At 32.8% G+C, this 26,665-nt stretch overlaps 1 protein-coding gene across 3 annotated transcripts in view; it reads right to left on the bottom strand.

Moving 5' to 3' along the window:
* LOC106463645 (structural maintenance of chromosomes protein 4-like) overlaps positions 1-26,665 on the bottom strand; it is a 110,155-nt gene that overhangs the window by 36,854 nt on the left and 46,636 nt on the right. For all 3 annotated transcript variants that reach the window (XM_013923696.2, XM_022391189.1, XM_022391190.1), the window contains exons 9-14: positions 26,361-26,511; positions 18,650-18,763; positions 12,338-12,445; positions 11,380-11,501; positions 9,932-10,040; positions 3,040-3,171 (exon numbers count right to left, since the gene is read on the bottom strand). In XM_013923696.2, the coding sequence (XP_013779150.1) occupies positions 3,040-3,171; positions 9,932-10,040; positions 11,380-11,501; positions 12,338-12,445; positions 18,650-18,763; positions 26,361-26,511 (736 nt within the window). The remainder of the gene's footprint in view (positions 1-3,039; positions 3,172-9,931; positions 10,041-11,379; positions 11,502-12,337; positions 12,446-18,649; positions 18,764-26,360; positions 26,512-26,665) is intronic.

The raw sequence follows: 26,665 nt of genomic DNA, 5'->3' as shown, positions 1-26,665 counted from the left end.
GAAAATACACTGTTTACCCCAAATAGATTTAAACTCGTAACAATTATATTTTATTGCCCTTTGAACCATTTTCAAGTAACATTTGCACCATGTAAGTTGTAAATCATTTGGAAAACATGCAGCTCAAATTATTCTATCAAATTAAATAACGCGTGGGGGCTACTCACAACACGTAACTCTTGAAAATGTTTTATTACTATTATTATTTATTTTACCTAATGTAACCTTATCTAACCTAAAAAGTTTCTAATGTTCACAATATAATTACTTTTATAATAATAAAGAATACACATAAAAAACAAGAAATATAGTACTTACCTGGGTCTTTTTTTTTTGCTCTCAACTGTCAATAAAAATAATGATACTACTGCATTGATTAATTTTTGTATTTAATTAAATAATGCAGCAAACAACACATAATAAAAAAAAGGGCAAAAAAAAACAGAATATCCTACCACTATCACAATTTTTCTGGCTTTCTAACTAAGCGACAAAAGCCATTAAAAATTCAGTAAGGTCAATGATGTGTTTCCCATGGGAATAAAGTTTAAACTGGAAGCAAAATAGACAAATCTCTGTACAGAAAACAACATAATATAATACCTCATTTGTTAGCTTAGTGCTTTGGTTTTCTATTGATCAGTGTAGTCTGATTTTGTATTTAATAGCTTTGTAACCAAATAAGATTGAAGGCTATAAAAATTATGCTTTGCATGAGCAATGACAACATTATAATAAGTAATTTACATTAAATTTCCTACTTCTTGGAGGGGTGGTAAATAAGTTAGAAAAGAGAGGATACCTGGAGAGCAAATGTCATAATTATCATACTAGTTGAAATTCAGGATGTTTTTTAAATATTGCCTTATAAAATTAAGAACATAAACCTTATACAATAATAAAATCTGGATTATTAGCTATGTTTTTATGCCAAGTTTATTCATATACCATGATAAAAAAGTAGTTTAATTGAATTTTGAAAATAACTTAGTAAAACCTTGGGACATGTGCAGAAAAGGATACCTGTAGCAAGAGGGTTAATAATAACTTTGAGGTTTTTTGTTGAATATAGAAGAAGGGATACACCAAACTCGTATAAGCTTTGAATAAAGGTTTATCACCACTCTTATCAATTTGACCCAACCATCACAACACATTTGTCCTTATTTCTATTGGGTTCGTTTAATTGTAAATGAAGATTATCATTTCATACACCTGTCAGCTTCAACTTTTTTTTTCTTTTTGACAACCTTGGTTAGGGATCAGAGAGATACTTAGTCATACTCTATAGTCCAGTATATTTCAAACCACCAGTTTGGGAGCCTTAACTGTCTACTTTTTGAGAAAACTTTGTAACAGGAATACCATGTATTCACTTTGCAGAAGAGGGTGTTGCTGTCCTAAATGCTCTGATGTGCAAGGTTTTCTACTTCCTTGGAGAACACTAAAGACTTCCCTTCTTTGAAATAGTGTTATTTAGTTCAATATATTGCTTAGTAATCTCTTTTCTCAGAGAGAGCTGTGACATGTTTCTCCAACCTTAAGCAACCATGGTGGCATTCCACTATCCAATGAATGAAAATTCACTATGAACCGACTATGTAAACATGTCACAATGGCTGAGATCTGCAGATGCACACTATTGCATTAGCATATATAATTCATTCATATAAAGTGGTATTATCTTAACAAGAAATGATAAAACATTACAAATTAAAATATTGTATAATATTAAACTTTGCATGAAAAAATATGTAAAATAAAGTTTATGAATCATAGAAGAAAGCAAAGGTTAACCACTGTATTAGTATGGGATTTTTTTTTATTTCTGCTTTCAGAACAATTTGCATCCATCTCAAAATTTAAAACAACAACAACATTGTTTTGGGTTTTCATACTCAGGGTCATCAGTTCTAATAAAACTGGGTCTTCAGCAGTGCTAATGTTGTGGGACATTATGACTATCACAAACAAGTTAAAAGTTAATACTCCAAACAACATAGTGCAAAAACAAGAGTCTGAAAAATCTTTCTAATCTTCTAAAAGCATGAACCAAATATTTCTTTCAAAAACATTATTTCTGGATTATTACTTTACGGTCTGCCTTATTTTATATTTTTACAACATTTAAAGTAAAATGTGTGTATGTATTTTATATTGGAAAGTTCTCACTTAGGATACTTTGCTTTGTATAAATTAACCTAAGTTGCAAAATGCAAGTTATATCTTTAGTACTTCTCAATAAATGTTTCATATTGTTTACTTTACACACTTCATTAATTAATAATAACTCCTTTAAAAACATAGTTAATATTATTTCATTACGTAACTTAGTGATAGCAAAATTATTGTTTGACAACACTTGTAATAAGTTCAGTCTTTAATAGTTTTCTTTTTGAGTTTACTTATTCAATATAAGTATTATTCTATTACAAGTTACAGCTTTTACAGTAAGACAAGAATATTTTCAAAACAGGTACAATGTTTTGATCACTAGTGAGATCATTCTCAAGTTCACAAGTTTTAACAGTAGAGAAGGTTTTAGAATTTAAATACTGTCATGCAGGCTATTGAAGTAATAGTCAAGTAAATATATCAGAATATTAAATCATCTCTTGTAGCCATATTTTTTTACCTGGCAAGTTTAAATTAAATGTTTTATATCAAAAAGGGATACCAACTGGAGAACACAGACTAGGTGTTAGAAAACTTAAGTTCATTTATTAAAAGGATTCTACTTAGAAAAACTGCTTCAAAATTGTGATAAGTGTATATATATATATATATATATATATATATATATATTTAGTGAAAATGCTTTGAAAAAATGTTAAGATTATTTCAACTCTATAACGCATGTTAATAGTTTAGTAATGTTTCTTTGTAAGAACTGGAGAACAGAAGAGAGTATACTAATAGGGAATAAAAGTTAATTGTATGTTGTTGCTTTTTATAAAGCCAAGAAACTGCTAATAAAACTGACTAATACATAATCCAGTCATTTAAATGTCACAAGAAATAACAAATAATTAACCTTACCAGTCTACCAAATATTCCTGGCAAAATGCCTTTCTCTTTTTGTTGCATCAGAGCCTGTATCACTCTTCCCCTGCTTTTAGATGCCTGCATGGCACTTTTACTTTCTTCGACCTTCATCCTCTTTAATTTGTACTGTAAAACATTTTCTTATATGCATGTTTTTTTCACACAATATCAGATAAAAACAAAAATATTAATTTTCAGAAAAATAGCTAAAATATAATGGACACATTTAGTTCTAAGAAACAAAAAAAAATTATATTACCATACAGTTCTTAATGTTATTTTCTGTTGCATTTTACACATTAAAAAACTTATTTGATTTTCACTTCCCAAAATCTCTGAAAAATCAACTCTATTATTTTCCTTAGTGATATTACATACAACACTCAAATAAACTAATAATTGGGAAAATGTTAACATTTTCCTACACTGAAAATGTATTTCCAATAGATTCCTATTTCTTCTTACAGAAAAGCTTTTCTCAATTTACACTGACCTCTATATGCTCAACTTTTCACACGCCACTAGCCTTAATACTCTCACCTACCTTCATGTGAGGCAGCTGCATGATAGCATGCAAATGAGCATGCGACAACTCTCCACCAGTAGGAGTGTGACAACTCCTAGCACAGCTGACTCCCTCTATGCAGCTTAGCTCAACTTCAGTTTGAGATTAAGCAACATAAAAAGAAAAACACACTGGAAGTGAGGAAAAAGGGTAGGAAGTATGAGAGGAGGTAATAATCTATCAGAAATACATTTTAAGTGTAGGAAAATGTTAACTTTCAATATGATATCTTACCTTCACTCACATAACAGCTAGAATCCCACAGAGACCTAGTAGAGGGACTGAAGTAACACTAACTAGATAAGCCCTCATCAGAAAGTGTCCAAAGGGTGTGTGAATATAGAAAATATTACACCCATGGAAGACTGCACCACTTCTGAGCCAGGTATAATCTTTGTCCATGAAATTGACGTGTCGTGATAAGGGCTGAATCACAGAAGGAATCTCATAAATTAAATGAAGGAACCCCTGGTGTAAGATGGCTAGGGTGCAGTAGACCATAATAGTGTTATACCTCAACCAACATCAACTGTAATGTGATATGAATACCTGGCCCATGATAGGAAGAGGGTTCTCTACCATTTATCTCAAACACAGGAACTGGAAAAGATGTCCTGTTCAAAGGACCCGCATCATCCCCTGTGCATGTCCAACAGAAACAATAACTGACATCGGGACAGCAACGTGGTGGTTCAACTCCAGTCCAGGACAAGACAGCACTGAGAATGAATCATCCAGTTCACTGTAGGAGGAGGGTTCCTGAACCACTCACATGTGAGGTATTGTGTGGCTGGTCCTGCTTCAACCAACACCCCTGGGAATTGACATCCAGGTGATGGTAGAAAGGAGGATGCTCAGCTAGAGGGATGAAATGCATTGTAGTGTAAATCATCCAGTCCATATGGATAGGACATAAAAGGTGATCCAGATCGAAACATGGATAAAGGTGAAAAATGGGAGTGAGGGCAAATTCACCCTCATGTGTGGCCGAAGGTTTGGGTAGAAAAGACCAATATGAGTAGAGAATGATATAGGAATGGCGATATAATGTGTGAGAGACATTGAAGAGAAAAATATTAAACATCAACATCCAACAAGCCAAGAGGAGAAGCAAAAAGGTCTTTAAGGAGAAATGATATAAGGAACAGGAAGACATGGGCTCAAAGGGAGGAAGAGTGAGAGCACAGATGATGACATTGAGGTTCTAATCAGGGAGGGTGGTAGGATGTGGAAGACAACAAAGGTTGGAGAAAAAAAAGTGAGAACTGAAGAAGTGAAGATATGAAAAAATCTTTTGAAATGGATGGTGACTGACAATACTGCACACTAAGCCAGCAATAGTGGATACCGATAGCCCCTTGTCAAAACGTCAGATAAGGAAGTCAAGTGAAGGAGAGTACGATAGGATGAAAAAAACCATGATGGTAAACATACTGCTTACACTGGTAAACTAACATGGAGGAAGGGCACATTGAATGGGAAATAGGGAAGCAACTCGAGAGGATAGTCCAACCCATATGGCAAGGGGCCTGACAAAAGCCATGTGTGAAGACAGAGTGTGGGAAGAGAAGGATGTAGTGTACTCAAATGAGGCTGTCTGAGGAGGGTGGGTGAAAAGGGAAGAGGTGTCAGCAGGAGTGGGTGCACCCCAAGAGGACTTGACACAGAGTGGCTTGTATGATGGCGAGGGCATAAGGAAGAGAACAGGTAAGAGGATATGCACAAAGGTAACAATCCCCCCAATCCTGACTGAGGGCACCAACAGCTACAACCAAAGGATGAGAAATAGGAGACCAAAACCTGAGAAGCTTGTAATTCAGGTGGGTGGCAAATGCATCCAATTCCAAAGTACCTCATAGTGAACACAGCCAACCAAACACCTGAGGGTCAATGGGACCACTCCATGGGGATAATCATATCATGGCACAATAAATGATCTACAACCAGATTCAGGCCACCTGTTATATAATTTGCCATCAAACAAATGTGATGGCTGTAGGACAAAAACAAAGACCTCAACTGAGTGTCCTCTTACCAAGTGATATATGAGATAATCGTGGAGTTGTCAGAATGGATCATAACCGACCAGTTCCGGAGGGATGGAAGGAAATAAACCAAAACCCAATGAATAGTAAGCAGCTCTAAAATATTGATATGCAGAGATGGCTCTGCTACAGACCAATGTCTAAAATCTCCTGTATGTCCTGATGTACACCCCAATCCGAAAGAGAAGCATCCGTGAAGAGGTGCACCTCCAGATAAGGAGGAGGAGGAAGATCATCCCCTGTGGTGTTGTCTCAGTTCAACCACCAGGAAAAGTCTACATGCTGGAAAGGAAAGAACTGAACAGAGATGTCCAAGGGATATTGAATAAGATTCCACTAATCTTGTAAAGCTCACTGATAAAGTCACATGTGAGCTCAATCGAGGGGAATGAGAGCCTTCAAAAAAGCCCACATCCCCAAAAGAGATAGAATCTCTCACACAGATGGAGAAAGAGAGGAGGAAACAGTCCAAAAGAGAAGCTCCATAGATCACAAGTGAATTGGTGAAGGTTGAGATGAGAATTAAAAACTTCCCCGAGATGGACAAGGTATTGAGTGGGGGAAGGAAAAAACTCTTCTACCTTGGCCCCTGACCAGCCAACCTACCAGTGCAGCTTCTTGAAAAAGAAACAGAGTGTGAAGAAAAGATGTTGTGTGAGAAGGAGCTAGAAGCAGCCAGTCATCCATGTCATGGAAACAAAGGCTCCTAAAATGGAGAAGCAGGACAAAGGCCTTGACTACCTGACACAGAAATGTAGGGAGCCGAAGACAGATCAAAGAGAAGAGACCGGAACTGATAGATGCAATCCTCATAGACAATGCCAGGATGCTGGGGAGGTGGGAATATTGATGTAAGCTTGTGAGACATCTACAAATTAGGAGTGAAAACCCATCACAGATAGGTATGACTACATGGTGAATTGAAGAAGGTCAAGGAAGCAGTACAAGGGAGAAAGATCAATGATAAGGAGCCAGTCCCCAGTCTTGTTGAGGACAACAAACAAATGGGAAAGAAAACTGGCTGGGAAGGGTCCCCCTATTCCACAACACCCTTGTAAGGAAGGTCAAGAATCATCTTGGACAGACACTGGCTGGAAATGGGATCCTAAGAAGGGGGAGTAAATTGGATGAGGAGACAGGGGATGAGTGGAAGAAAAACAAAGAACAAGCCCTTCAGAAAGAACCCACAGAATCCAATGGTCTGTAGTGAGTTCCCACACAGTAACAAAATGCAAAAGCCCCCACTGCACCTGTACCTTCCACATAGTCCCTGCGACTGCCATGAGTGCTGAAGTCATTGTTGAAAAACAGATGATTGACCTTGGAGACCCACAAAGCAAGAACCAATAAAGAGAGGAAGGAGGGGGATGAGACATGAGAACAGGCTCAGGAAGAGGATTAGACAAACAGGAAGCCAATGAGGAAAGGCAGGTGTGAAAATGGGCGGACTTGACTTTGGATTCTAATGAGTCAGGAATCCCTCAAAAGTCTTCTTGCCTTAAAAAGGAGTGCCATACATAAGTCCCGCAAAAAGGTTGGGAGTAAAAGGATACAGGACAAATGTGCATCCCAACAACAGAAGAGCCATGTTTGGAGAGAAAGGGTGGAAGAGGATAATCGTGTCAGTGGAAAATAGTAGGGCACAAATCTCCACCAAAAACCCCTCAGGGAAAGGATGAAGGGCCTCAGACTAAAGGTGAGTGGAGGATAAAAGGTGAGGCAGATACAGGAAAACTGAAGTTGGGAAAATATGATCGAAGTATTGGGATCCAGACCTCACAGAGGCAGAAGAGAATCCAACTATTGTGTGTCAAAAAAAGAAAACTCAGACCAACGGTAAGCCAAAGCATGGGCTTCCATATTACATGCGGGTCAATGCATATTGACCCCATAATGTAATTGGTCTGCAAACCTACTGGCATGATTCCCAATATCTGGTGGACAGGGAGAACAAGATATTGGGCTCAAGATGTTTCACTTAACCCTATCAAAACCCTATACAAAGGTTGCTAATAGGTTATGTGTCTCTCATGAAATTTCTTTACAAATATGAAACTAGTATGTAGTTTCAGAAAAATATCCAATTTTGATTTTTTCTACTATTTGTAATAAATATGTTACTTAATGTAGTTATTTGCACTTGGGCTCTGAGTAGTTCACCACCAAGGTGATTTTCATTTTAAGTATTAAAATACTATTTATTATATTACAGTTTATACATTTCATTTTCATAAACTATATAACCTCCTCTAGCTATTATCATCAACATATAGTGCAATGAAATTGAAATATGTACTTACCTTTATAGAATAGTGCTAAAATATCTTCTCTGGCTAATGTGCATGATTTCATGTCTTTATATTTTCACTTATAGTTTATTTTTAATGTTATATTTTCCTTTCCTGTTCTTTACCATTTATTATTTATGTCAACACACATCAACGGGTGTCCACAGGCAATATAACGTTAACATCAGCATAGACAGCCGGGTTAAGCATCTGGCAAAATTTTGTTTGCCCTCATAACTTTGTGAACAATTGTTTAATGAGGCAAAACATTGAATAAATTTATCAAATCCTTAAACCTTTCAAATATGAACTTTAATAAAACACAAATAATACATATTTAACTAAAATATAAAAGTAAATCCTAAATGCAATTTCACTCTCTATCAAACTAATATGTATAAGGTGAGAAAAACAGCCAATCACTAGGGGCAACAATGTCCATCAACATAAATAGGAATTATAAGGCTACGTAGTCAACATTAACATCACGGTAGTTAAAAGATAGTGTACAGGAAAGATTCTGCAAACTCTGCTTTCTCTATTGGTTATAAACATACCATTCAGTGTAAAACTGTTGCTTAGCAACACAGATTTTACTTTGCAAGTGGGCATAGCTTATCTTAAACTGAGGAACTTTTACAACAGCTTGCTCTGGGACAAAAGTTCCTGGAATGTACTTGAGTTACTTGTAAAAAAGCTAAATAGGGGCTACTTTGACTGTCTGAATGGAAATGTCTAACTTACACGTATAGTTTCTTTCATATCAGCTCTTAAAGTTGATAATTGTAACTGTGATGGCACCCATACAAAAAAAATGCTGTTTTAATCATTGTTTCAGAGGTTTCTCTTGAAGTAAATGAATAGAAACTTAGATAATATAAAACTTTTAATTATAAAGTACTTGATAATAATAATTTCATTAAAATATACTGATAGTAAAGTGGTTTAATTAAATTTTGAATGTAATGCAGTAACAAATGCTGAAAGGGGTTTAATAATGGCATCATCTTGATATGGTTAACAGAGAAGGAGAGAAATCAGAGAAAACAGGAGATAAGGACAAAACGTGACAAACATGGTTGATCACCTCCAGGAAAGGAGGAGGAGGCCTGGGTACATCCACTGGAGCAAAAAATGAATGTGTGGCAAAGGATGGGGAGGAAACAAGCTGTTGAAATCATCATCCTCTTGTTCAGTATTTCTGAACAAAGTATGACGTGATAATCTTCAGGTAAATCTGAAGCTTGCATAAAAGTAGCTAACTGCCAGTATACGAAAGCCATAACATTTTCTACTGAAAACTGTGGACCCGAAGTTATTGTAGACAAAGTAAGGATAACTGCTGTAGGAGTAGCAGTAGTAGTAATAACATTAAACACTGAACTCATGATAATTATGAGTGGAAATAATAAAAAATAATAATTGGGAGCTCAAAAAAAATTATAAAAGACATGTAATATTAATGTGTACAAACAAAACATTTGAGAACTGAAGAGTAAAAAATTTTAAAAAGCTAAGTTCTCCAAAAAACAACTAACTGATTAAAATTCTGCAAGTATAGCTCTAGTGAAAAACACATCTAAACACCATGAACACCAATTGAGAAGTAAAGCTGAGCTAAGGAGCATAGAGGGAGTCAGCTGTGCTAGTTGCGTCACACTCCTACTGGTGGAGAGTTGTTGCATGCTTATTTGCATGTTAACACGGAACTGCCTCACGTGAAAACATGAGGGGAGGTCGGCATATCAAGGCTAATGGTGAACAAAAATGTGCAAATATAGAGGGCAGTTCAGGCCAAGAAAAGCTGTTATGCAAGTTGAGGTAAGGTATTGTAACAAAAGTACTTTTTTCGTGTTTCCAACTGTAAACACCGAGTTAGACGTTTTGTATTAATATTTTGGAACCCCAATTGAGTATATATTCCAAAGATGCTTGTGTCCTGGGAAATTATTTCAATTAAAATAAATAAAATCCATTAACCAGAGTACCTCTGCTGATATTCTTGCCTCTTCAGCCATTACATGATGGAGTTCTGTTTCAACTGCATGAAGAGCTTTCTCACATTCTGGAATTCTACTTTCCAGTTCTTGAAGAGAACTATGAAAAGAAGAGTTAAAAACAAGAAGGGTTACATCCATAGTTCAACAGTCAAACATAACAGATAACTTTAGAAATACATATTTCTCTAGACATTGATAAGGTGTATGTACTGAACTTGATTTCATTCTCAATGCTATTTCATCTTAAGTAAATCAACGTGAGTATCTATAATTTTTTTGTTTTAAAAAAGAAAGCTTTTTCAATTAAAATGGATAAAACAAACTTAACACTTATAGTTCATGACAGACAAGACTAAGGTTTCTGAAATCTAATTTGAAGTATTTAGCTAAGAAAAAACATTGAGTGTAATGGTTAATGTTTCAAAGATCAATGTTTAATTTACATAGTTTCCTACATGCAGGGAGACAGTGGTTAATGCTTCAGTAATCTAGTTAAGTGACACACTGGAGTTTCAGTGGTTAATGCTTCAGTAATCTAGTTAAGTGACATGCTGGAGTTTCAGTGGTTAATGCTTCAGTAATATAGTTAAGTTGAAAAGATTAAAAGACATTAATGTTTATATATTCTAATTAATCTGTATGTATAGATTCAATGGTTAATGTTTGTTTGAGTTATCTAGCTAGCTCACATGCAGAAGTAATTGAGTAACTAAAGTAAAATGTCACCTGTCTACATGGAATCAAGTGGTTAAGTATTTTGGGAAATCTGAACTATGAAATAAAGCTATCTGTCAAACAGAAGTCTAGATATTAATATATTTGAGTAACTTAGATAAAAAGTTACCTGTCAGATAAGAGACTGGTAGTTACAGTTTCAGTCTAGAATAAACAGTTCAGTTTAATATGTGTCAAACAAAATTTCAGGGATCAATGTTTAAATATTAAATCTGAAGTTAAGTTAAAAGACTTAGTTAATTGTCAGACAAGAGTTCATTGGTTGACATGCCAGCACATGTTAAAAATGTATATTAATTTCATAGAAGTTTGGTGATTAATGTCTAAGTACAATTTCAAGAAGTAAGTTAAGTATAAGTATAAGTATTTGAAATGACATCTTATGAGACACATGGGCTAAACAGTCTTGTAAGAGATCCCTGACTTGGGCATAGTCATCCCTAATTTAAAACTGCTGACAAGGAAGAAGGTAACCAGTTTGCAGAACTCACCACCTATGCTGGTACTCAAGTTAAATAATTATTAGTTAAGCAGTTAAGGTAATTTTCATGGAAGGCCTTAATGGTTGAAGCTTGAGTAATCTGCAATCAAATAACATATATTCTAAAAGGAAAAACAATGTCAGCTGGAAAGGAATACAAAGGAAAAGGGAATATTGCACACTATTTGCCATATGAAATTATTTTTTAAAGCAAATGTACCTCTGTCTTTCTTTAAGTAACTTTATGGTGTTCTCACGGTTTCTGGTAATTTCTTGTAGTTTCTTTTTCTCTGTCTTTTCAGTACTAAGGTACAGGTCAAGTTCCGACTGGGCAATGTCCATCTACAGATACAAATTCACACAATTCTCCTAAATAATTTACATATATTATTGTCACAGTATTTTTTCTAAGGTGATAGTTGTGACTTTTAATTTTGAAAATCTTAATAAACAAACTAAGTATACCAGTAACACTGGCCAATTTCTGAGATTTTATATATCAATTTACTGCTATTGGACTAAAGGAATTTTATATTCTGTGCTTCAAATTTCTAATGTAAAGCAATAAAAATTACCTAGTAACATCCTCATAAGGTTAGGAACTTCAAACACTAAAAACTAGTGCAATAAAATTACCCTCATATGGTTAGAACTTTCTAACCTATATTTCAAATGCCTAAAGCTCACCAATAAAATTACCCTCATATGGTTAGAACTTTCTAACCTATATTTCAAATGCCTAAAGCTCACCAATAAAATTACCCTCATATGGTTAGAACTTTCTAACCTATATTTCAAATGCCTAAAGCTCACCAATAAAATTACTTAATAACATTCTAATAAAATTAAAAATTTAAAATTCTGCATTTCAAATCCTTTACTTTTGGGTAAAAAAAATTAATTTCTTCACAAGGTTCTGTTTTGTGATTATTCTAAATATCACAAATATAACTATGGGGAAAGCAATAAAATTAATTTGATAAAAAAGAATAAAATCCCAGCAAAACAATTCAATTTTTTATTTACCAAATTTTGTAGGCCTACATATTCAACTTTAGGTGATTATGATAAACACTTTCAATATATTTTGCTATTATACAATTTACTTGTGATATCATATCAAAGATCTTTTTCATATTATTATCTCAAAATATTCATAAAATTTATATATAAGTTACCTTTGATTTAGTTTCATTCACTGCTTTCTGAAGTTCCATAAGATCCGTCTCAAATTTTTCTTTTTCCTCCTGAAGTCCTTGGGTTTCTTTGTTCAGGCTTGCCATGACCTGATGACAAAACATGTTATTCAAAGATTTACAGTAATGTAAAATTTCTGTATTTAATAATATGACAATAATTTGAACATGAAAATAATATTAAATAAATTAAGGGCTAGATTTACACAAAACTTTGCAGATAAAACACCACTTATGTGTTATTAGCACTTTACACTTATTCACTAGAAATCACATTCTCATTTCTGTTTGATACAATTATAATCTTTTAAGTTACAAAAGTTTATGTTACACAAAATTGCTTGGGTGTTAAATATTGCAATAATTATTTATTGCTAGAAATAGTTGTAACAATTTACAAAACTTCAGTTTTCAAATATTTGTTTGAGAAAGTTGCCTGCATTGACACTATATTATTAAAAGTATTGGGACAGTAAGGAAATATGCAAATACATTATAATCCTTTATTAAATTTCTAATAGGGTGTTGGTCCACTTTTGGCAACAATCACAGCTTGAAGCCTGTCACTAACACCTTGTACTTAATGTTGGTAAATATCATGAGTAATATTGCACCATTACTCCTTAAGAGCAAGTATCAGTTCGTTAGTGGATTGTGTTCTGTTAACCCTGGCTCTCGAGTGGTATTCCAAAGTCATTCAATTGCATTTAAGTAAGGGTTCTGTGCTAACCCCTACAGGTTTTCAATGTTGTTGTTTTCACACAAATTCCTATAAACAGATAAAGCAGTATAGCAAGGCATGTTTTCATGTTATTAGATGTAAGGACACTTATGTAGTGTTGCATCAAAGATGTTAGTGCAGCATTGTCCAAAATGTCAATATAAAATGAGACATTTATCCTTCCCTTCACTTAAGATCAGTTATTTTTTTTTTATTTCCAATAACAGTTCCTCCATTATTCCTTGTGATCTGTTCATCTTCCTAAATATTGATAAAAAGATTAAATAACACTGGGCTTAACGGGCATCCTTTTCTCACTGTTTTTGAAGTCCAAAACTTATCCGATTGTCCTTTTGGTGAAATGATGACATTCCTTGTTTCTTTATAAATACTCTTGATCATTCTGTACTTTCATCCAGATCTTTTTGCATAGCTTCTTCCTATTGACTTTATCAAAAACTGCTCTAAAGTCAATAAATCATGCGTACAATTTTCCTCCTGTTCGTCTTAGCTTAATTTTAATTAATGTATTCAACACAAAAATGTTGTCTCATGTTACGTAATTTATCCTGAATCCTGCTTGGTTTTCTGTTTTGAGCCAGTCTGCAAGATGTATAGTCATCATGTTGGGAAATATCTTATACATAGCATTAAGTAACATGCTTCCTCTATAATTCTTTGTAGTGCCTTTTGTGCCAGTTTTGTTGAATGGGCAAATTAGTCTATCCCTCCAAATGTCAGAGCAGATACCACCCTTCCAGATCTCATTGAGTAGTTGCAAAAGATCCTCTCTCATTTCCTGCATAAAAGCCTTGTAAAATTTGTCAATTTTCATGTTCTCACCCAGCAATTTGCCATTCTTCAATTTTTTAATTGAGTTAATCAATTAATCTCGTTCGAATGCAGCATCCAGTTTGTTATTTTCCAATGGCAATAATTTGTGTTGGAGTTCTTGCCACCAATTATTGCTACTTGTCTCTTCTCCTAATAACAGCACAAAGTATTTCCTCCACTGGTGTGCAGTTATTCTAAACCCTTGCTTCTTAGCTTGCTCTCTGAACTTATTAACATGTTGCCAGAAGAGTTTACTATACTTGATTATTCTTGATTTCCTTCCAAATCTTTTTTTTCTTCTGATTTTGCATTTCCAAATATCTCTAACTGAAATTTCTTCTCACTATAATATAATGAGTCCTACCAGCTTCTTTTCTTGTTTTCCTAAATTGTTTTAGTAATTTTCTCACCAATCTCTTCTTCTGCTTGTATTTGCTATCCTCATAATGCTCCTTGTAGTTCTTGTCTTATGTTTGATCCTAATTTCCTCAGCACTCTTATTAAAAAATCTCTTTCATTTTTCATTTTCTATCAATCACACAACAGGTTAGCTACAAACTCATCTTTAATTTTCAACCTCATTTCAATTTGAAGATGGTCAAATCGATTCTTTCTATAATATACATTATCAAAAACATAATTTTGTGTGTCATTCTTTGTGTTGACATAGTCAATGATTGAGCCTCTTCCACTTCCAACATAGGTCAGGTTCTCTTCAGAGTTACCTTTGGTTCAGCCACTTAAAATTACATATCCTTCATCATTGCACCAATTTTTTTCCCCTCAGTATTTGAGATTTCATCTTCATATTTCCTCTCTAGAGTCCATTCCTCTTCTCATTTTTTAATCCCCAAATCCATTTGATGTTTGTTACCAGTTCTTGCATTGAAGTCTAATTAAAACAACATAAACAAAAAATGGGAATTTAGAAACCTACAAATAAGGAACATAAAAAAAACAGTAAGAAAACACGGCTGAAGATACTGTAGACATTATTTACTCAAACTACAAACCCATATTTTGGATCCATGCTGTTACCTAGAAATATATTTGGTGAAGTCAAAATAGGGATTTGTAGTTTGAGTAAATAATGTCTAAAGTATCTCTAACCTTGTTTCATTACTATTTTATGATTCCTATATACAGATTTTTAAATTCCCAATTTTTTATTTTTGGTTTAATTAAAGACTTCAATGCAAGAACTGGTAAAGAACATCAGATGGATTTGGAGATCAAAGAATTACCTTCCATCTAAAAATGTGCTTAACATGAAGTGCACTAGTGCATGATAACATCAACATGCGAAGACAGAACTCCACTAATAGGAGGGTAACACAAACTCCTTGCACAGTAGCTCCCATTATGCATTTGTACTTGAAATAACTTCATTCTTACATGAGGCAAGAAGAAAGTGCACCAGGATTGAAGAAGACAGTAGCTCCCATTATGCATTTGTACTTTAAATAACTTTATTCTTAGGTGAGGCAAGAAGAAAGTGCACCAGGATTGAAGAAGACACGTGGGAATTTTTGTGTGAGTATCAGAAATACATTTTCAGGTAAGGAAATCTTAATACCTCACCTCTTTACAAAAAATAGCTAGAATCCCATATTGAAATGGTGAAGGGCCTGGTGCAAACATTAAACCTAGACGAGCTCCCTTCAGAAAGTGCACAAAGAAAAAGCCCATGAAGTGTGACACCTGATGGCAGGAGCTCCATGAGGGCACACCTATGGAAGACTGTGTCTCATCTCAACCAAGGTATACTCTTTGCTTGGAAAGAAAGGCAAAAGAATCCCAAATGTCACAGAGATGGGCAGAATATTTACAGAGAACACACACAAAAACTGTCAGTGAGCCAAAAACTGTAGCGTTGTTAGGGTGCAATCAGTCCATATGGTGTGTGTTTGGCCTCAACTCAACTGGACAGAAAAAGACAGGGAAGATGAACCCATCCTGCAGCAAGACAAGGGCACACTAGGTATTTGAGGGGTAACCCAACCAACAAAGATAAGTGCCACCACTACCCTACTTCCCATCATATTGTGATGTACATAATCAGAGAGGAACTCTCAGAGGTCCACCACTCCAATGGCTAGGAACTGGTAAGTGGCAAGAGTCTCCCATGCTCCACTTGAAGGGAGGAAGTGCCAAGATCCCATTAAACATCTGGAGACAGTGCAATGGGTGATTGCAAAACCCTGTTTTTAAAAGCTAGCAAGAATACAGAAGACAATCCAGATCCACCAAGACAATTCCTCAAGAAAAAGAGAGGAGGGGTGCACAATGGAAGACAATGGACCCCTAGAAAACATAGGAAGGTGATAAGAAGAAGAAGAAGGCTTGAAAACTAAGCACTAGCAAGGGAAAAAGAAATTAAGGGGCCCACCTCTCAAGCAGGTAAAAAGAGATTCCAATGAATGAGAATAAAGAAATAGAAATAAAAAATGGCTATAAGCCAAGACAAAAGAGACAAGCAGATGAAGAGGATGAGGCATGTTACTGCAGGTGCACAGTTGTTCGAGAAACAAGTACACATGGACCCTAAGATATGACAAAGAAGGGAAGACAAAGTAATGTTGAGTATGGTTTTCATGTTTCCTCCACAGATAAAGCAATGACTAGAGTAAAACCTGGTGGGGGGAAAACAGATAGTCAAAATTGTCATCCTGGTCAAGTTCAAACTGGGGAGAAGGAATGTTTGCTGAATGGATGGGAGGAGGCCCAGTATTAATGAAGGAACCCATATTATATTGAACAATGGGTATCACACCTCCACAGACAATGAGTCTCAGTTGCCCCAAGTCAAATGTTATCAACATTATCACCATCATGGGATGAAGTGGAAGTGAAATTACTCAATGGGGGTAAGAAAAAAAATTTGTTTCCCTTTTTTGTTTAGTGAAATTAAAGAAATCAGTTAAACCTGAAAAAATCTAATTTTTTTAAACTATGGCAAACCTCATGTAATTGTTTATCAATTTAAAAAAGAAAAAGTCTGTTTGAGACAATGCTGAGGAAAATAATAAAAATATTTCAAATGTAAATGCTTTGAGGAAGCTACCGCACAAATAGGATTTGTCGTTCTCGTATTGGTGGAGTGCTATTGTTATCATGCACTAGCATAGTTTACATTAAACACATTTTGTTTGGTGGGAGGTAGCTCAAGACTAGTGGCATGCAAATCTCATAGTCAGATGCACAAAGGAATCAAGCTATTCTGTGTGAGGAGGTTAGGTATTGTCTCAGAATTTTTCAATAAAACTTTTTTAATTTTGTCTGTTATTTTCTATATCCTAACACTAACTATAGGGAAACTGGCAATGAAGAACAAAATGAAAAGTTGCAAAATACAAAATAAATTTAAATTACCCTTTTAATTATTTAAAGAATGACAGCACATTCTAACTGATAATCACACACTATTCAATCTTAAAGCCAAAGCTAATACTTTCCAAATCTCAGGATCAGTTAGATTTGTGGCTTTACAGATGCATTAAGAGTATGTCAAAAACAAGTTATCACAATAAGGCATCTCTGTTCACTCAAAGCTTTGCACATTTCCTTGTGATGTGTGCATGCTGTCACAAGTATTTTTGTTGATTAATATTTTTCATTTAAATTTTCTTATGTAACCTAACAAGTTTCTAATTTTTACATTTCAGTTACTTTTATAACAAGAAATAAAAAATATACATTCAACAATTTATTTAGAACTTACAAATGGGCTCTTGTACTTGAAGCTTTAACAAATCTTATCCCTACTTTTTGGTAAGATTTTTAGTGGTACATAAAGTAATTATAATTCATTTCTGATATGCAATTTTGAATACAAAATATTAACATGTACATAAAATACAATGTCCTAAAACTATTATAATTTTACTGGATTTCTAACCAGGCTATAAGTGGGTTATAATAATTCTTTTAGTTAGCGAATTGGCAACAGCAAACAATGAATTTAATGACAAATAACTTAAGAACTATCATCAAAACAAGATAGATATGTCTTATAAAAATTAACAAGTTAAAATATTGGTTATAAATAGTCGTATAACAACTATCAGAAAGTATAATTGACATTTTCTGAAAGACAAGGTGTGATAGGAGAGCAAGGCATGTAAGATTGACTTTCTGGTTTATATCTCAGTAAAGCAAAAAGATTGAAGGTTATATATTTAAATTATGGCTTAGAAATATCTACATTATAAGTGAGTAATTTATGCCAAACTTAGAAGATCCTTTACGGGTAGAAAAAAATTCTAAAATGGTCAATTTGGAGCAAAGAAGCATCATGTAATACAAAAAATTTAAAATTTATTTAAACACTTCCTTTCAAAATTAAAATTTATACAAAGTTAAAATATGAATTATAAACTAAGTTTTGATGCCAAGTTTATCACAATTTGTTTAATTAAGTTTTGAAAGTAACACTGTTAAGGTAATGACAGCATACTTTGATCCTTCCATATACTAAGGATTAATCCTAAAGAATTATACTATCAATTCTTGTGAAAATTTTAAAACTATTTGATAAAATCCATAAAATTCTGTGATCAGTTGCATTAAAATTGTTTAAACATCCAAAAAACATTTTTATAAACAATTTTGTGTGTGTGTGTGTGTGTGTTTATTTTTTATCTACTTTTTAGATTGAACAAGTAATACTGTCAAAGTATTATCTAACAATGATCTGTTTTCACTTCAAAAAGAAAAATATTTTAGAAGACATATCACACCTTAGCTAACTTTTCCTCTTCTTGCTGTTTATCACCTTCAAGTTTTTCTTTCTTTCTTTTTAAATTTTCAACTTCTTCTTCAAGTTTCTTTGGTTGTGATTTAAGCTGTTCGAGCTAACATATAACAAAGTATCATAAAATAAATATACAATAATAGTCATAAGACTCAGTTTAATTTGAAAAGAAGTTCTAATTTTGCTATAAAAGCCTGAAATATTGGGAGCTCTTGTTGACAAAATATTAGCAGCATCTTTCCTGCTGAGCTTCTTTGTGTTACTTTCAAATAATATTTACAATTAAAATAATTGTAACCATTCATTTTAGAAATATTATCAGAATGTAACTGTGGATGAAATACTGGACACCAGTAAATGTAGACTGAGAAGGTTTGGTCCATTGATACTCATTCATGACTAACTGCTTATTTTTCACACCTGTTTAATAATTGCAAAGGGCTTCACATGGCCAAAATGGTTAGATCGATCAAATCTCAATCTGTGGGTCGCTGGTACGAATCCCCATCCCACCAAACATGCTCGCCCTTCCAGCAATAGGGGTGTTATAAAGTGATGGTCAATCCCACTATTTGTTGGTAAAAGAGTAGCCCAAGAGTTGACAGTGGATGGTGATGACTAACTGCTAAATTAGAGACAGCTAGTGCAGATAACAAAAAAATAATTGCAATGAATAAATAACAGTTATAACATCTTGAAAAAGCACTGCAAGTTTCAACAAAGCTAAAAACAACAAAAATATTTTACATTTAAATTGTAATAAATATGCAAGTATTAGTAATGTTTGTTCCAAAATTTTCACACAAAGGACTATCTTGCACATAGCATTTCCTAATTGACAGACAAGAGAGAAGGCAGGTAGTCAATAGCATCCACTGCCAACTCTTGGGCTACTCACCAGACTAAATAGTCTAATTTGATGATACCTCTTTTAGCACCAGTCATTTTGCATAGTTTTGCAGCAAAAGTCTGACTACATTAACCATTAGACATACTCAAAATTAAATGTTATGTTGCACTTAGGATTAATGCTTGGAAGTGTGAAACTAAAAACAAATATTTAACCAAGTTGCATGAAACTTTGCACACATTACTAAAAAAGTATATAGGTTCAGCATAAAAAGAATTCTGATAATTAGATTTAGTATTTTTATAATTTTTTAGGTTGTAAAATTTCCAAAATGTTATTGTTAGATTGTTTTGAAAGAACATTAAAATACCTTTTTTTAATCCTAAAATTAAAATTTTTTTTCTTACTGGTCAGAAAGTTCCATTCTGTATGTCCAGTCAGTTTCAACATAAATGATAAACATTAACATTTATTTTTACTCTTTACTTTACTGACTGCAGTAGCACCATTTCCGACTTTAACTCATAAGAAACTTGTCAAAAACTGACAAAGATTTACCACTGACCAAAGACTTCAGCTTTCAAAATTGCATCCCTATTGCATTTGTCAAGCTAGGTTTTGACATTTTTGCTATGATCATATGTCGAGATCAATTCATATAATAAATAGTAAGTTATTTTATTTGTATACATTGTCTGAAGATGATAAATTTAACAATAATATTCAATACATAAGGATTTGAGTCACTGGAATATTTTGCCTTCACCTACAGTACTCGCAAATCTGTTAAAGCTTACCTAATGCCTTGAGATTTCTATAACTTTCAAGCAAACATAATTTAACACTAAAGAATATATTATAGAATTTCCAGATCAGTACAATTTGTTACTAAAGAATATTGAAATATCTCTAAACTTTCCATTAGATTCTTTTGTTTATTCCTACAGAAACTCCAGGTAATTAATATCAAACTACTTTACTCTGCATTGATGTAAGTATTTCAAATCTGCTCTACTTTTTTGTTTGTAATTATGCACAAAGCTACAGAATGGGCTATCTGTTCAGATCACATACTATGACATCATTTAAATGCAGAAACAAATATCTGTGGTAATAAAACCACTAAAAAAGAAGGTAAATTACTTAATGAGAAACAAGAAATTGATCATTATATTTTCAGGAAATAATTCTTTCTCAGCAAATATCAACCTATAACTTTGGTATGATCAGAAAAAAGCCAAAAAAATCAATAAATGCATTGTTTGGAGGTAAGACTTCTACAAGCTGCACAGAAATGAAAATTGGACCATTTTAAAAAGTTTTCTTTGCAAATTACACTAACTAAATGTTACAAAATTGAAAATCTCAATTCTAGTTTTTAAAATATGAAATTGTTGAAATAAAGTTGCAAGTTACAATAATTATTTTTCTTTCCTTAAAATTCGAAATTTTATAATCAGATGTGCACTCAACACAACAGGTTCTCACCAGTCATGACTCACGATGAAGTTAAATTCTAATATAATTAAAGAACTTCCATGAACAACATCCAGAGGGAAGGGTTGTATAAATTAAAAGAATTTCAACATTAAATTAACTGAGAACATTTCCCCAAAAATAAATATAGAAATATAGGATATGGATGGTGTTAAAATCAACAACAGTCCTGTTTGAAAGCAGTTGTAAGAAGTGGGCTACACAAAAGAGTTGCAATTGAAAAAGCCTAATATTTCAGTTGTGAGTATGGTGAAGTGTTTACATTTTTCAAATTATGGGATAGTATGTTACGGATTAATAAAACAAAAGATAAGCTTTTGGAATCATTTCTGTGCACAGACAAGATCATGAGAATTTAAACAAGTTTGTAAGCTAACAAGTGAAACATGATGATAGGACTAATAACAGCAGAGATGTTTGAAGCTGCAGGAGTGTCAGAACTCATGGTATTATGAAGAATCATCATTGTTATATTCTGTTTTGTTAAATATAATCTCAACATTTAAATTTAATTGGCCCTGACTTTGAATTTCAAGAGGGCAGTGATTTAAAATACAATGACTTGCTGAATTAAAGATATTTGGAAAAAATAAAGAACTGGTGATATAAGAGTTATGAAACAACCAGCACAAAGTTACAATGCTAATCCAAATGATAATTTAGGCACCAACTGAAAATTAATGTTAATAAAGAGATATCAACTATAAATGTACAGCAATTTTTAGGTTGTACAAAAATGGAAAGAAATGCTATTTAATGGTAGAGATGAGAGTTGAAACATTTTCTATAATTTTTATAAAACTAGTTTTTACAATTTTATATACCAGTTCATTTTTAATTTCTAATTATTGTGGGTAAAATAGACTAAGTTGTTAAACTAGGGGTTAGAGAAAAAAGTTTTAACACTTGTCAGTTAAAAATAATATATTACATGATGTAAATTACTAAGTGATTCTCTGTTGTTTCATATTACAGTTTTAATTTTGATACGTTTGAATACTACAGAATACTGTGAGTTATATTTTATTTGGTGCCCTACTTAAGAAGTCCGATGTATACTTTTTGTTTCATTTAGGCCTAATCCTTTATTCTTAGTTTAGAGAAGTTTAAAATTTGTTATTGGCCTTGAATGTATAATTAAAATTATATTAAAATTATGCAAATTTGGAAATACTTTGAACTTCAAAAATTTCTGTAACATTTCTTATGTTTCTCATATTTTGGAAACTTCCAATACAAGAAGGAGTGTATGTTACACAGAAAGAAAACAAATTTAAGAAACATCTTCAAAATAGGTGATGCTGCCCACATAACAATTGATCAAAATACTCCAGAGAGAAAGACAACTGGCTAAAATCTGTCTATAATAGTACAGACATATCTTTTAACATGAAAATATGTTCAGTCTGATACTCTATTCATTGGTCAGTTATTTGACTCAACAGAAGTTTTTTTAGAATCCTTGACTATTATGCTGTGCTGTACCGAAGAGTCTTAAAAAAATACAATGCCCAAGTCATCAACTGAGATCAAGAGAAAGAATTGAGAACTTAAAACTTGTATACTATTAAAATTTTGATTATTAGCTAAGATTTTATGCTATTCTAATTGGTATAACATAAACAAAAAGTAGTTTCATAAAATTTTGAATGTAAAACACTAAAACCTTTTGCCATGCGCAGTAAAGGATACCCGTGGTAATAGGGTTAAACACTGAAATTGACAACTTTACAAAAGACTGTCAAACACTATTTTATATCCAGAGAACCAGTGTACAATTTTTATGTTTATTGGACATATTACTTCACATTCACCTTCTAAAATAATAAATGGATTTCTCTCTCTGCCTACAATTTTATTCTGGACAGCCCCAACCAGTTTTAATTCAATATTGGTTGGTAAAATTTGAGCTGGACAACACTATTGGTTACAAATACTTAAGGAAAGCTCTGCTTACCTACTTGTTATTCCAAAATATATTGCAACATTAAGGCATAAACCATGGAAATTCAGATCCATCGTCCAACACACTAACCACTGGGCTGCGCTTGGCCATGAAAGTTGTACACAAATTTTTTGTTCAGATGAGAGTAGTAGTGATTAAAACTGATCAGATGTTTTTAAATTATTATTTTCCCAAATTAATTTTTTTTGCATCCTTAACAGCTTAAATAAGGAATTTTTTTTTTGGCATGATCTAGTATGATATAATGTTTTATGGGTATTTTTAACTACAAGAGGACCAGGTCTAACTTCTATCTATATTACTATATAAAGTTATAAATACATCCAATACTAAAGACTAAAACATTATTACTGTGTTATCACACAAAATAAGCATATATTATATAACTCTAAATCTTTTATATGAGACCAGTATAAAGCTCAGCTAAAGGATAACACGGACGGTAAGTGTACACCCATAAGGATGAACTACTTCAAATAAGAATAGAATGAAGAAAAAAGAGTACACAAAAGTATCATTACCTAAACTTTTCCTTGTTGCACTACAGTTATAATATAGACTAATAAATAGGGTTCATAAAATCATTAATACCTACATTTTATCTATGAAACAGAAATACAGTTTAACTAAAGTTTGACTGAAATATAGTTTAACACTCTCAGTATGGGCTTGGTCAAATTGCCCAATTTCATGACCCCAAATTGACCTTTATAGTTTCCATAGTATAACTTCTCATATGTTTTGTGTATATTCACAAAAAAAATTCTCAAGCTCTCACTAAGCATCAAGTCTTTTGTAGACACAAAATCAAATTTTTCATGAATTATTTTCACTAAAAATTTCTCCATGAAGATACATATAAGTCAAAGTGTTGACTGCTGTGAGTGCAAAGTGATTTTCATGTTAAGATTAAAAATAGTTTTCTTCCCAATTGTCCAATTTCACTTGTGTAAACTCTAAAATCTCCTAAATAAATTACAAACTTTTTTTAAGTCAAACTTTTATTTTCTGTTATTTTCTCTACCCTAACTTTAAACAAGGTTGGTCAATTTGACCTACCTCATAACCAGCATAAAAATGTTTGAAATAAATCTAAATCATCCTTTTTTCTTTCTAGAATGACTTCAAATTGTAACATGGAACTACATTTGTGTATCCAAAACAGCTTATACTCTAACAGTTCACATCTATTTCTACTTAAATTCTAGTGTTTTACTGCCCTTTGAACCATGTCTAACTAATGATCCCACCATACAAGTTGTAAATCATTTGGCAAAGGTGTACTCACAATATCTTCACAAATTATGTGTGGCACGTGAATTGTGAGCTGCTCAAGAGTGTACCTCATAGATTTTATTTTTATTTTTTTTCTTTATTTTACCTAAAATAACTTTACCTAACTTATAATGTTTCAAATTTTTACATTTTAGTTACTTTTATAATGACAATAAATAAAGACTACACACAAAAAACAAGAAATAGAGTACTTACCTGGGTCATCTTTTTTTTTTTTTGCTGTTGACTCTCAATGAATCATCATCATCATCAGATCATGATAGTAATTTTGATTTAAGAAATTTAATCGTAAACTTAGAGTTTAGGATTAAACGCAACTGGGGGTGTTCAGGAAAACTTTTTCTCTTCACCCCAACCCATGAGATAAGTATTTAGAAAAGAGAGAAAAAAAAAACTGAGCATATGACCGATCCTAATACTTTCTACACAAAATGTTTTGGGCAAACAATAAGCAGAACAACCAAAAGACAGCACTAGCTAACATTTGCAGTTGGGGAGTAGCACAAAACCAATGGGTGGGGATCTATAGATCCTATACCCAGAATTTTGTTGTGGGAGGAAAACAGGAGTACCCTGAGAAAAATCCACTTTCACTATCCAGATGCCAAAAACATAATGTAGTAATAATAGTTGCAACAGCCAGAAATCAAGCCCAGGTCCACTGCTTCTTAAACCTAACTTTGTTTTATACTAATGGTACTACTTCACTATATAATTTTTTATTTAATTAAATAATGCACCTAAGATTACAGAATAATAACATGAAAAAAGCAAACAATGTCCTATAACTATCATAATTTTTTGGCTTTCTAATTATGCAGTAAGGGCCATTAAAAATTCAGCTAAGCTTGTCAATGTGTTTTTTACATGAATAAAGTTTGAACTGGAAGCAAAATAGGCAGTTTTCTGTGCAGAAAACAATGCAATATAATATGTCACTTGATAGATTAAAACTTTGGCTTTCTATTGGTTATAAATAATATAGTATAAAACATCAGAGAGAACTATTGGCAATTTCTGAAAGATAGGATGTGACAAGTGGGTGTGGCAAAAGGGTTCTGATTTTATAGTTTATGGCTCTGTAACCAAATAAGATTGCAAGCTATAAAAATTATGCTTTTCCCAAGTAATGTAAGTTAAATTCCATACATCTTGGAGAAGGAGTAAATAAATTAGAGAATACCTAGAGAGCAAATGTCACAATTCTCATTCTAGGAGAAATTTAGGATTTTGTTTTTATATTAGCTGATAAAACAAAAAACTTATACAATATTAAAATTTGGATAATTAGCAACATTTTTGTGCAAAGTTCATTCATACACCATGAGAATAAAATAGTTTAATTCAATTTTGAATGTAACTTTGTAAAACCTCATGTCTGTATGAAAAGAGTTAACTAAAGTTTGACTGAAATGTACAAAGTACATTTATCAGTTGTATGTTGAATCCTTTTTAGTCTAAACATCAGGAATTCAGATTATTCACAACTAAAATGATTTTCATAATGGGAAATTTATTCAATAATCTATATATTTGTTTTCCAGATCCAAACAACTACTTATTATAATATACATGCATTTCTAATGGATGAATAATTCAGTAATATATACATGACTCCATGAGAGTCAAGTAAGGGTCAATCAGAACAGGAAACAAGAGAATAATTGCTGACCACATAACACCTGCACTAGCAATGTTACCACTTTATGACAATATTTCTGAGAAATATTTTCACTCGCAGAATGAGTTTGAATAAAATGATGATTTATGTGATAATAATGGCATAATATGCTACTTTGATTATGCAACTTGTATAATTATTGACAACATGTAAAAACTGCTAAGTTTATTGTACATACAGTTGCTTTTTGTTTACCAATTGGAAGACCATCTATACTACTTTTCACCCTTAGATGGATAACACATGCTATTAACATTGTCTATTGTATTCAAACAGCTGATTTGCCCAGCCAGACATCTAGATAATCTGATGTCTGATTAATTACATGTGTATTCAGATTAACAAGATTTCACTGTAATTAATATTTTTTCTAAGAAATTTAAATTTTACTGAGCTTCTTCACTTACCTTTTCTTTTTCAGTTTCCAACATTTTTGTCAATCTTTTGGCTTTTGATTTTGCATGTTTCAAACTTTCTCTGCAGTGTAAATCTTCTCTTTCAAGTGATCCATACTCTTCTTTTTTCTCTTCCACTGTTTTAGCTTTCTGCTCAAAAGCACTACAAGATTAAAAAATAATAATTTTACTGATTATGAAGAACAAAGTATATAGTAAAACGTACTAATTGATAAAAAATTCTCTTGTGTGCTAATTATGCTATATAAAAGCTTTGAAATGAGTTCTTAGCACCAACATTTATAAAAAAAAAAAAA

Source organism: Limulus polyphemus, unplaced genomic scaffold, assembly GCF_000517525.1.
Source record: "Limulus polyphemus unplaced genomic scaffold, Limulus_polyphemus-2.1.2 Scaffold1452, whole genome shotgun sequence".
Lineage (NCBI taxonomy): Eukaryota > Metazoa > Arthropoda > Merostomata > Xiphosura > Limulidae > Limulus > Limulus polyphemus.
The sequence above is the reverse complement of the archived record's forward strand: the minus strand, read 5'-3'. Positions and strand labels throughout refer to the sequence as shown.